Source organism: Hemiscyllium ocellatum, chromosome 28 (genome assembly GCF_020745735.1).
Source record: "Hemiscyllium ocellatum isolate sHemOce1 chromosome 28, sHemOce1.pat.X.cur, whole genome shotgun sequence".
Taxonomy (NCBI): Eukaryota; Metazoa; Chordata; class Chondrichthyes; order Orectolobiformes; family Hemiscylliidae; genus Hemiscyllium; species Hemiscyllium ocellatum.
The window spans coordinates 38713378-38726376 of record NC_083428.1 but is presented as its reverse complement, the minus strand read 5'-3'; the positions used below and the strand labels follow the sequence as shown (position 1 = coordinate 38726376).

General features: G+C 43.3%; 1 protein-coding gene across 1 annotated transcript in view; it reads right to left on the bottom strand.

Moving 5' to 3' along the window:
* LOC132828968 (receptor-type tyrosine-protein phosphatase delta-like) overlaps positions 1-12999 on the bottom strand; it is a 481828-nt gene that overhangs the window by 127429 nt on the left and 341400 nt on the right. Inside the window, exon 15 of the mRNA XM_060846203.1 lies at positions 9954-10071. Coding sequence (XP_060702186.1) covers positions 9954-10071 — 118 coding nt within the window. The remainder of the gene's footprint in view (positions 1-9953; positions 10072-12999) is intronic.

Below are 12999 nucleotides of genomic sequence, written 5' to 3'. Positions count from 1 at the left end.
AGGATGGAGTGGAGATCATGGACTCACTTTGGGATGCTGCTCCTTTCATTATCCAGTGGTTCATGCTGGGAGGGGTTGGGTGGAGAAGGTTTGCAGTTGGTATCCAGCCCAATCAAACAGCCTGCCAACACTGGCTGGTCAGGATCAGGCCTGAACAAGGATTCCTTGAGAGTTTTTTAATGGTCACTCCTGGCATCAGGCCTCCATAAATCCTAACCTTCGAAACGTCATTCCCAGGGGAGGTGAGCAAAGCAATTTTTCTTTTAGGGAATGCGGGGTGGAAACTAGTCGACTGCAGATTGGTAGGCTGTTCTACACGCTCGCCAGGTTTCCAATCCAATCTTTAAACTGGTGGGGTTTGTAACGGGCAGTCAGTCTGCTGGCATTACTTTTCCATCTTTGCAGAAAGTTAACAGCTACCAGCATGAGGATGGAGGAGGCCTGTCACTGTGATCTCACAGGTTTCACTGCAATAGCTTTTTCCAGTTAAGCAAATTGAGTTCTGAGCTAATGACAGCCGGCAGACTGCTGTCCTGATTAATGATGCAGTTCTGTATGTAAATGAACAGCAAGGGTTTCTCATTCAATTTAATGCAGCACTAGGCACAATTTGCCTGCCATAGTTCTCGCAGCTCCCTGCGTTTCACTTTCCTTAATCACAATGAACTGGCCAAACAGAGATTTATCAAAATGGCAAAAGCAAAATTAAGTTGCCAGTGGGTGAGAGTCATTAGACTGAGAAGCGAGTGCTTTTCTCCAGCTTTGCAATTTAAAACCCTTCCTGATCAATTTAACCCACAGGAGTGGAACTTAGCTTCAGTCCGGCACTCTGCTGCCATGACAACTCAACATGGACAGCGCTTGGCTCAGTGGTACAAGGGGCTGCAATCTTTACCAGAAACACTTCGACAGGGCTGTATTCTTCTCCCTGAATCAAAGTATATCACGGTAAATGGACCTGGCTCATAATTCAGAACGCTCCTTTGGATAGAAGAAGTGTGTCAATGAGGTAAAGTACTTAGGGACACTCCAAGACAAGAGTTTAAAAATCTGGAGATGAAGAGAATGAGAGTCACTGGGGAGGATAAGATATTCCTAAGTTTTCCATTCCTGCAAAAAATAAATCAAAGAATACATTCTGAATGCCAGCCCTGCCCAGGAGGTCCCTGTACACTGCATGGTAAATATTTTTATGTTTAAAGTCTGGTTGAAGATTTGTAGCTCGGGTGTCCGTTGTTGTGGTTCTGTTCGCCGAGCTGGAAGTTTTTGCTGCAAACGTTTCGTTCCCTGGCTAGGGAACATCAACAGACACATCGACCTGGACCCCACATACAAACTACTACAGCTGAAACTGACACCCGGAAGCGGCAAGAACAAACCACTATAAATACTGGAAGAAACAGCAAAGCAGCGCTTCACAGGAGGCTCCAATAGCACTGATGATGTTCCCTAGCCAGGGAACGAAACGTTTGCAGCAAAAACTTCCAGCTCGGCGAACAGAACCACAACAAATATTTTTATGATTTGCCCCTTTGAGAATCTACACTTAGATCAGTCGAGTTGTGCTCAGTTGATTCCTTAAATGACAGAAATGAACAACGTGGAGGTTCAGTAGATCCCACTGTTGCCTCACAGCGCTAGGGACCCAGGTTCGATTCTACCCTCGGGGGACTGCCTGTGTAGAGTTTGCACATTCTCCCTGTGTCTGCGTGGGTTTCCTCCGGATGCTCTGGTTTCCTGCCACAGTCCAAAGATGTGTAAGTCGGGTGAATTGGCCATGCTAAATTGCCCCATCAGAGATGTGCTGGCTAGTCAGGGAAAATGTAAAGTAATAGGGAAGGGGAGTGGTTCTGGGTGGGATACTCTTCAGAGGGTCTGTGTAGACTTGTTGCACCTAATGGCCTGTTTGCACACTGTAGGGATTCTATGATTCTATAAAATACTTCAAAGACAGTCTCATTTGCAAATACAAAAAATATTTCTGACAGTGGTTTGTGATGTGTAAGTTTTCCATTGCTATGGTTACTGCAAGTATTATTGAAGTTTACCACCTTGTAGCAACAGACAAGTAGAAGCTTCTAAACAGATTTCATATTGTAACTCAATCATTGGCATGATCCATTATTCCACATATAAACCATCTCAACCTATAAATAAGATTCATATCTGCACATTATTCACTCTCGCACATCAATTTTTCTATACATAAAACATTCAGGTTCCTCATTTTAATCCAGCATGCCACTACCTCCTCCACCACTACTATTTTATGTTTAAACCATCTCAACCCCACAATTAGATTACAGCCTGCAACTAATCCCCAATCTCCATTGTGTGATCCATAAATCAAGCAAATCCCTCAACAGAATTGTAACTTGTAATTTGTCCTGGGTTTTTCACTCTTTAAAGAAACTAATTCAACCCACTGATTAGATCCCAGCTCCCAGGTATCCATTACTCTCTGTACAAATCATCCGTTCCCTAGCATTTAGGTTCTAGCCTATAATGCCTTCCAGATATCCATAACTCTGTTTTATTTCATCCCATGTGAAAAATGTGTTAAGTGAAATAAGTATTAGATGCAAAAGAAAAGATGCTGGCTTTGGGCACCTTTGCAAAGGATCTCTGCTGCAGCTTGAAGACAACATTCAAAGGAGGTTTGGGACAGCTGGTTATATTCACTGTTTTTTTGCTTAAGCCTGTGTGCAGGTGTCATCCAGAACCATGCAGAACAAGTCTTAATAAAGCTAGATATCCCTCTGCGAATTGAATGGTGCCAGGATCAGTCAGCTTTTGGGACTGAATCCAGCAACATAGCTGACGGACACCATTCTTCCACCAAGGCAATCTCTTATCTTCAGGCTGTTCTGTCATAGAATTTCTCATTTCTATCTGAAATCAATTAACTACACCAAGGAACAATGTTACAGTTGTCATTTATTTAAACACACAGAAAAGTCAGCTTAAATCAACATTGATCTCTCAAGGTGCTGCTCTGTCCAGACCCAGCCCTGCGTTGCAAATGCTGCAGTGTCTGGAACACCAGTTCTTTTCTGAACTCTATCATGAGTTACTAACTGATGTGCTGCCTTTTCCTCTAGTTACTAGTATGCTCTGATCTTCTGCCCTGGAGGCTTTACCCCATTCTTTCTCTCTGTGGTGCATCAAAGACTTTACCACTTGCTGGCTCCTCGAGATACATCAGAATGGTTGGTGCTGAATTACACTTGACCCTCTGTTGGGCTAATTTTGATTTGATTTATTACTGTCACCGGGGTACAGTGAAAAGTGTTTTACAGGCAGATCGTACTACACAAATGCATCAGAGAGCAGGATACAACATTACAGCTGCCAGGAAGGTACATTAACATTACAGAGGTCTGTTCAAAGGTCTGATAACAGCAGGGAAGAAGCTGCTCTTGAATCTGTTTGTACACAAACCTTTATATCTTCAGCCCAATAGGAGACGGTGGAAGAGAATATAACCGGGAAGGGAGATGTTTTTGATTATGTTGGTTGCTTTCCAATTGCAGCAGGAAGTAGAGATGAAGTCAATAGTGGGAAGCTGGTTTGTGTGATGGACTGGGCTGTGTTCACATCTCTGTGTAGTTTCCTGCAGTTGCCATTGCAAGTTGTGATGCATCCAGGTAGGATGCTTTCTACAGTGCATCTACAAAACTTTGTAATTACGGAATTCTAGTCTGTGAAAGTGTTGCAGTTTCATGACTGTCCATCTTTATGATCGAAGTCAAAAGTGTCGCAATGTACGGACTTGTTTTGTTGTTCCTCCCACTCCCAAATTACAAACTCAAAGGGAGCCAAGACCTGATGAAGTGTTTCTCTCCCAAACTGAATTGAGATCAGCTTTGGACTTGCCAGCCATATTCAACAACTATCTGCACTGTGTAACTTGTTTCCATTCTTAACATCAAATTTGTCAACAGAGGCTTTGGGTCATTCTTCAACTTGCAAACTGCTGAGGTCCACCGCACCAGAGGATACTTGACTGCACAGACTGAAGAATTCGGGCTGTGACATTGAGAGAATATGCAGTAAATGACTGCAAGAGCTCTGTTACATTAAGATCCTCGGCTTCGCTGCAGCTCCAATCTGTTCCTGTCAAAACCATTTGCTGGCAAAGCACCAACAAGCCAACAGCCAGCCAGCGTCTGACTGCAGTCATTACCTGAATGTGTTCACCGTTTCCAAACCACAATGTGCGAGTCAGCAACAACCCCACAAGAGCACAGCCCGGGAGGCATATCTAAATCAACACTGTCCAGATGCAACATGGGCTACAGCTCCAGGCAGACAATATGCCAGCAAAAAATTAACTCGTGCCGATTTCAATCTCACAACGGTGAACAAATCAATGACAAGGTCAACAACTTGTATCATGATTGTATGCACGGATACTTCATTTATCCAGGTACTTTATTGAGATCGAGGAGAAAGAAAAGGTAATGGGTTAGAAAATAATCAAGGAAATAGTGATTTGATGTCATTTACTTTCCTTGTGTTTTTGTTACCTAATGCTCTCGTCACCTCTTTATTAGATTAGATTAGACTTACAGTGTGGAAACAGGCCCTTCGGTCCAACAAGACCACACCGACCCGCCGAAGCGCAACCCACCCATACCCCTACCTTTACCCCTTCACCTAACACTACGGGCAATTTAGCATGGCCAATTCACCTAACTCTGCACACATTTTTGGACTGTGGGAGGAAACCAGAGCACCCGGAGGAAACCCATGCAGACATAGGGAGAATGTGCAAACTCCACACAGTCAGTCACCTGAGTTCAGGAATTGAACCCGGGTCTCTGGCGCTGTGAGGCAGCAGTGCTAACCACTGTGCCACCGTGCCGCCCACTAATTATATCCATTCAGTTGGAGGGATGGGGTGGGGGGTAAATGAGCCCTTTGATGAGGGTGGGTGTAACTATGCACTGACTGAAGGGGCAAAGATGGGCGTTGAGTGGGGTGCAGGTGTACACTGACTAGGGGTGCAAAGATGGGCACTGAGTGGGGGTGAAGGTAAGCACCTGACTTGGGGGGGAAACGGGACAGCAATAGTGTCCACTAACTTCTGGGGCAGAGTGACTATTGATGGGGAGGGGGCGGTAGGGGGAAAGGTGTTCACTGACTGTTCACTGGGACTGATCAACTCATATTGCCAGGATACTGAGGTGAAACCTGTTCTCCGTATGGGCCACACCAGGGCAATTAACAGTAGGGTGTCACTGCACACCAATCGGAAGGAAAAGAAAGCCATAATTTCTGCACCAATTGATTTCAAGCAATTCTTGTGCCAGGTCAATTGCGACGCCTGCCATTGTTCAATAGCACTCTGGTCTCTCACACAAGTGGAGTAAAAGAAATCCAGGTAAGGTTCCTGTAGGCACCTCACATTCCCACCTCCCCCCCCCCCCCCCCCCCCCCCCCCCACCAACCCCTGTTCATCAACAAGCAGCAGCAGCTGTAGGAAGGACAGCAGTGAAAGGAAAATGGAGGAGGAATAGATCACACCGAGTGAGCTGAGTAAAAATTAAACACAGAAGGTTGTGCTTATCAAAGGGAAAAACGCACCTCGGTACAGATTAAGACTTACAATTAAGTTAAAATGTTTTATTGGAGGATCAGCAAAGTGACAGCATCTACTATACAAACTGACACTGTGGTCATTGGGATTAAATCACTGTCAGTATTGAGCATTTGTTTTAGAATAGCAAATTACTCAAAATGAATGGGGATTTGGACTAGAATGTTCCTTTCTCAGCGATTTCTCAGTGCCTCTGTGTAATGATAAGCTTAGTTTAACATAAACTCGCCTGTTAAAATAATGTAAGGACTTCTAGTTACATATGCATGTGCACATACAAAGAGCTTTTTATATGTGTGTACACGCAATATATGTGTAAACTACTTGATCTTCCACAGACTCTCACTAATTTCTGCTTCTATGTCTTATGATCTTATAAGGAAGAATTATTTGTTTTCTGATAACAAAAAAACAGGGCTAAAGGGTGGGGAATAACTGTTTGAGAATTTAATTATTGTCCAATTGAAAGTCATACCTGCTGTCCTAAGTTTTGTCTTTGCTTTATAAATTCCTGTCAGTATTAATAACCAGAAGTGCTGAAGTCACCTAATCGTGCTGTAATTACACACTCCTGCCAGTTGTGGCATGCACTATTACCACGGTGAGTGGATTAGGGATATAATTACAGTGCACAAGTTAAACATTGACAGTTTCTATTATACATGCTGTCACCGAAATTTATAACAAAAAATGTTCATAGGAAATGCTCACAAATGCAAGAATATATATTATATTTGAATTTAGGCCTTTTATTGACAGTAACCTACCTACAGTGTAACTTCACAGCATTTAGCATCATAAACAGTCTTCTCCCTTAGGTTTCCATATGGTATTTTCTTTATTTCCCACACACAACACCGCTTGTATCTTGCTCAAATCAAAATACAAACATCCAGCTAAAATGTGGAACTGCCATCAGTAACCAGGGAACAGAATCTATGTTGCTTTCATGTCAGGTCACAACACTTCAATGTTCAAGTTGCTTTAAATTCACATCTATGACTTTGCCAGTGTCCCAGTATATTGTGGCTGGTGCGGAGGAGATGGTGGGGTGTATACTTTTAACAGCTCTGTTTCTGTACATTAAAAGTACAGTTGGTCATGTGATCCAAAGAATGCTTAATGAATGCATTCTCTCAATTTCTCTCTCAGCCATTTTATGTGAGGTGTGGAACTTCCTTTGGACCTCCACTGAAACAACCTCTTTCAACCTCTTCCGTCAAGCAGAAGATACAAAAACTTAAATACAAACACCAACAGGTTCAGGAGCAGCTTCTTCCCTACCAAATGGACCCCTCAAAATTCAGGTATAGCATTGATCTTGCCTTTTGTACACCTCTGCAGCCTTAACTCTGTATTTCTTCCTCTGTTTAATTTTTGTGTCTCATATGTCATGATCTGCTATGCTGCAGGCAAAACAAAGCTTTTCACTGTACTCAGGTACATGTGACAATAATAAACCAAATCAAAATCAAAATGTTCACATAGTAACACCACAGCCTCCTGTTTCCTTCCCTTGGTGGTTATGAAACCATGCCTGTCCCCTCATGTTCCATCTGCTCATTCTGTTACGTCCAGCCACCTTCTTGATTTTCCTTTCCTTGGTCTGCTCTCAGCTGTTTTCCAGGCAAAAGCAACTCCCAACAGTGTTTCACATGATCCCTGGGTAAGGTACTGATGGTCCATCTTCTTTCTCATTCTTCCCAGTCTCATCAACTTTTCTTGTGGAGCAGCTGGAATAGGATGGGGCTAGGCAGGAGGGCTCAAATACATTATAAATTCCAGCACAGAGATGATGCGCTGAATAACTCTTACATTCTATCCAATTTGATGCTAGAAATGCTGTGGTGGTAGAGAAAGGGAACCATTACAGTAATGTCACACATTGGTACTGCCCGCAATACAAAATGGAGTCGGAGAGTGTAAGCCCAGTTTAAAGCAGACTGTATGCTATAATGACAATTATAACAATTGTCCAGTCAATATTTTGTCAGATTTCCAAACTTTGCTCCAACATTGGACCTGCTCAATCTCACTCACTGCTTTGTCCTTCTCTGTGACTATTGAGAGACCTTCTCAAAGGACTGACATCAACATGCGTGAATTTGTCAAACCCTGCAGAAAATGCATTTTTAAAGAAAATTTAAATCAGGCTGCAGTGGACAGAAAAAGTGACAACTTCACCTGTTCAATGCACCCGCTGACCTGGGATCCCACCATTACACACAACACCAGGTGATGGTAAGGGAAGGCAAGTTGGTTCTGGATGAAAACATGAGCAAATGCTCAGCAAGAGAACATTTCTCACACTTACTGGAGAGCTGATGGTTTGAAGTGATCCAGTTACTTGGCTCCACGCCAGTTAGTAACTAACACAGTTCTCACAGCAAGCGGGATAAACTCCGTCAGCAAGACGTTTCTGATAACAGCACCACTTGATGACTGCTTAACATATTGGTATGACATTCCTCTGTCTGCTATGTTAATGCAGGCATTAATCTGAACTTCCATTAAAATAACTGCTAGATGAACGTCCTATGAATGCTGTAGGTATCCATTATTCTGATCGACGATAATTCCTAGGGTATTGTTCCTTTAATTAATACATAACAAAGCTCAAGTTCAAAGGATCAAGTCCGCACATTGTGCCTGCTCTCCATTCCTGCACCAAGGAGAGTATTCTACTCTCCAGGAAACAGGACAGATGGTCTCTGTGGAATATTTGCAGGCTGTGATGCAAACATTCCTCTTTTACAGCTCTATAAAACATGAGGATTCATTGCTTGCTTGTCTCCTGCACATATGCAACAGCAGCCCAGCTGTCAGTCCTGTGCTAACTTCATTGGCAGCAGGCAGATTGTAAGCCTCCCCTCTCACTAAACACCTCAGATACACACACACACTCACACAGAGACATTAACAGACGTGCACACAGGCATGCAAAGGAACACACACAGACACAATATTAATAAGAAGGTTGTAGCTCTTCTTCCAGGAATAGGAACGATGTTGTTCAACTTAAAAGGGTTCAGAAAAGATATGCAAGGTTGTTGTCAGGTTTGAGCTATAGGGAGAGGCTGAATAGGCTGGGGCTGTTTTCCCTGGAGTGTGAGAGATTTATAAAATCAGGAGGGGCATAGAGTGTGATGAGTAGCCAAGGTCATTTTCCCAGGGTGGGGGAGTCCAAAACTAGAAGGCATAGGTTTAAGGTGAGAGGAGAATGATTTAAAAGGGAGCTAAAGGGCAACTTTTTCACGCAGAGGGTGGTGCGTGTAAGGAATGAGCTGCCAGAGGAAGTGGTGGAGGGTGGCACAATAATAAACATTTAAAAGGCATCTGGATGGGTACATGAATAGGAAGGGTTTAGAGGGATATGGACCAAATGCTGGCAAATGGGACTGGATTAGGTTAGGATAACTGGTTGGCATGGACAAGTTGGACCAACAGGCCTGCTTCTGTGCTGTACATCTCTATGACTCTATGACTCCTCACCTGAATCTAGAAACAGAGTAGTAACAAAATCCCACCTCCTCACTTGGCAACATATATCCTCAAGAAATATTAAATATTAACACGCGCCTACTTCAAAAACAACAAGATTATCGTCCCACTCGAGAAACAGTGACAAGGAAATCATTCCTTGCCATGAAACTGTAATAAGACATTTCCTTCATAGCAACAGTCCCATAAACAAGTACAGAAATCAATTCAAAGTAGGCTAAACTTCAGATATTCACTTATCTATGTCTTGTGACTCTGTCCATCTCTCTCTCCTGGAGTCAACACCTCAGGAGCATTGCTTTCTCCCACTGCCCTAATTTAAGACCTTCACTAATATCCACCCAACTGCTCTTGTACTCAACACCTTGATTTCAACTTTCCTCTCAGGCATTTATCAATACTCCTAAGAACAATGTTAAAACAAGTGGAGAGATGTTTGTTTGCTAAAAGATTTGCAATGTAAGTTCCTGAGTGTGACACATTCATTGCTCAAGGCAATGAGTGGCTGAACCATGCAGCGTGTGAAGCCAAGTTCAAATGCAGCTGTCGCTTGGGATGTTGTTAGGAAAATGTAATCGACATCGAAGCCTTCAAGGTAAGGACAGTAAAATTGGTTTCTATTCTTCGACGTTGCCCAATAACCCCTCTTAGACAGGTAACTGGTGAGGCCAAAATCACCTTCATTGTGAGAAGGACGTACTCTGCTGACGCTAGTAAGTGAGATTCATGGCTTATTCATAGTGAGCAAGGGAAAAGCACTGGAAAACACTACAATTAACAGAGGAGCAACTAAACAGCACTTTCCTCTATTGCTTCAACTACACAAGTTCGAGACTGGCTGGCGACTGACCTGAACCTTTGGTGACTACGAGTTTCGGCTTGCTGCGCACACCATCACCCTTTGTTGTGTAGGCTGCCACGGTGATGGAATACGTTGTTTCTGGCTGCAGTCCAGAGATGACCATCTCCTAGTGATAGAAACACATGGGTGTGAGTGAGAATCTAAATGGGCGAAGTTCAAATACTTTAAACAGCTTCATGTGCAAATCAAAAACACACAAACCAAGAGCCATAAGACATGCAAACCAAAAACTCAGAGCAGAATCCTTTTGTACAGATGCCAGACCAGAAATCAAGACTGTAATAGGACTTATCCCATCACAGAGACAGATTCTGCTGAAATCATTTCATGTTTCAGTTGCCAGCTCTGACTGGCAATCTGAGGCTAACCCTTGACCCCGAGATACTCTCAGGTCACAGGGCACAGCACCAGTTAAAGGTGTGGTACCAGGATTGCGTCGTTCGGGGATTCATCTTTTGTAGTGTGTGGATTATAGAGTGTCATTGGCAGATGAAAGAAAAGGGAATTATTTGGCTGGAGGTTCTAAAGTTTGGAAACTTCGCAATTAAGTGCTTAAAACAAAAAGCATAAATTACAACAAAACATGGCAACTACGTTACACAAATCCAGAAAAGAACGATTTGTAGCATTTCTGAACATCAAGGAGAGGACATTCCACAGGATCAGGAGAACCCAAGAAAACACAGCGAATCAGGCATTTTACTCACATATTCTGCAGTGTCGTCAGTCTCCCACTGAGTAACAGGAGGAAGGCAAGAAGAAAGAGACAAAAAAAAGAATTGAAGATGAGGGAAGAGGTTCGAGGTGGTTTTGCTTGGAACAAATTCAAAGAACACTGAGCCTTTCAAAATCCACATGAGAAAACAGAGATCATGAAAGGAAGTCAAATCCCAATATTCTCAATCAAAAGAATGTTTAGCTCTCTCTCCCCTGAAGTGAGCTGAGAACTGGGAATAGTTGAGATACCTGAGGCGAACTGGTGGTGGAGTAGGGCTTGAAGTTAGTGGGGGGCTGGATCAGGATGCGGCAGAAGGCATTCCATAGTTGAGGATCTGGTGGTGGTGGAGAACTGACCAAGAGCCACGTGCCAGGATTGGTGGTCATGTGGGGAAATTGCAACCTCATTGTCATATTTAAAGTGTCTGCTTGGTAGAGGTGGGCAATCTGCCCACCTTTGGGCATCAATTAGGTTAGTTTACCTACAGTGCAGAAACAGGCCTTTTGGCCCAACCAGTCCACACCGACCCTCCGAAGAGTAACCCACGCAGACCCATTTCCCTATGACTAATGCACCTAGCACTAAGGGCAATTTAGCATGGCCAATTCACCTGACCTGCACATCTTTGGACTGTGGGAGGAAACCCACGCAGACACTGGGAGAGTGTGCAAACTCCACACAGTCGCCCAAGGCTGGAATCGGACCTGGGACACTGGAGCTGTGAGGCAGCAATGCTAACCACTGAGCCACCGTGCCGCTCCTAATTAGAGGTGGGCTGCTTGGATCCGGGTTTGGTTTGGCCACCAAAACACTCAGAGTTGAGCTGATTCAAGCCCATCTGTCATTATTGGACCAGCATGTCACCACTGTGTTGGATCAGAACGTGGCATCTGGCAGAGACAGACCAGATTAAGACCTCCCTTCTTCAGGGACTTTGACAGTTTTTGGCATCAATGTCAAATGAGGAACAGACAATCTTCCGCTTGATTTCCACCCTGTCCAATCCCCTTTCAAGAGAACTTTGGGAGGTAGGTAAAGCAGACAGCCAATCTGCTATCCCACGTTTTGTTCTATGGTCAAGACAAGTTCAACTTCAGTGCAAAGAGAGGGAGAGAGAAAGAGAGAGAGAGAGTGTGTGTGTGTGGTGTGAGAGAGACAGTGTGTGTACAGAGGGAGGCAGTGGGGGAATATTGGACAAGATTACAAAATTCAGAGTAATTCCTTATCTGGCATGTTTGAGCACACACACACATGCACACACGCACACACACACATGCACGCACACACACACAGTCTCAAGATATAAACATTCCATACAATGTAGAAGCAGAAGTTGGCCATTTAGTTTGTCCAATATATTCTGCCAATTTGATGAAATTATGCTGATCTATTATCCTCGACTTCACTTTGCAGTCTTTTCCCCATAACCCTTGATTCTCTCACAGATCAAACATCTGTCTGTCTCAGCCCTTGACAGGAAAGAATTCCATGGATTCATGACTCTCAGAGATGATATTCTTCCTCAAACCTGTCCTAATTGGATGACCTCTTATTCTGACTGTACTCTGATCCTAGATTCTTCCACAGTAGGAAACAACCTCTCTATGTCTACCCTGTCATACAGTTTTAGCAAGACTTCCCTCTTTTTTGATCCATACCCACTAAAACAAAGGCAATATTCCATTTGCCTTCCCCGATTACCTGCTGAACTTGTGTACCAACTTTTTGTGATTTATGTACAAGGCTCCCGAATGCTACTGTGTTGCAGCTTTATGTAGGCTTCCTCTATTTAAGTAATTTTCAGCTCCTCTATTCTTTCTGTTAAAGTACACAACCTTAAATTTTCCCACTTTATATTCCATCTGTAAATTTTTGCTCAAAAGCTTAATCTGTCTATATCCATCTCCAGACTCTGTGCCAAGCTCACCACTGGCGTTCCCAGCTATTATATGTCATTCACAAAGTCAGCAATAGTATTCACTTCATTTAGGTCATTAATATACAAGTAACTAGGACCCTAGCACTGCTACCTATAACTCACCACTATTTACAAGATGCCATGTCCTCTCTGTTTTCTGTTAGTTAGCCAATCCTCTATCCATGCTAATATCCAACCTCCAGCACTATGGGCTCTTATCTTATTAAGTAGCCTAATGTGTGATTCCTTATCAAAGCAATAAAATCTGGAAATCCAAGTATATCAAATCCATTAATTCCCCTTTATCTAATCTGATTAATTCCTCCTCTTAAAAATTCTAATAAATTTGCCCGAGATAGAATTCACCTCATGAAAGCAGGCTGGCTCTGTTTGATTAT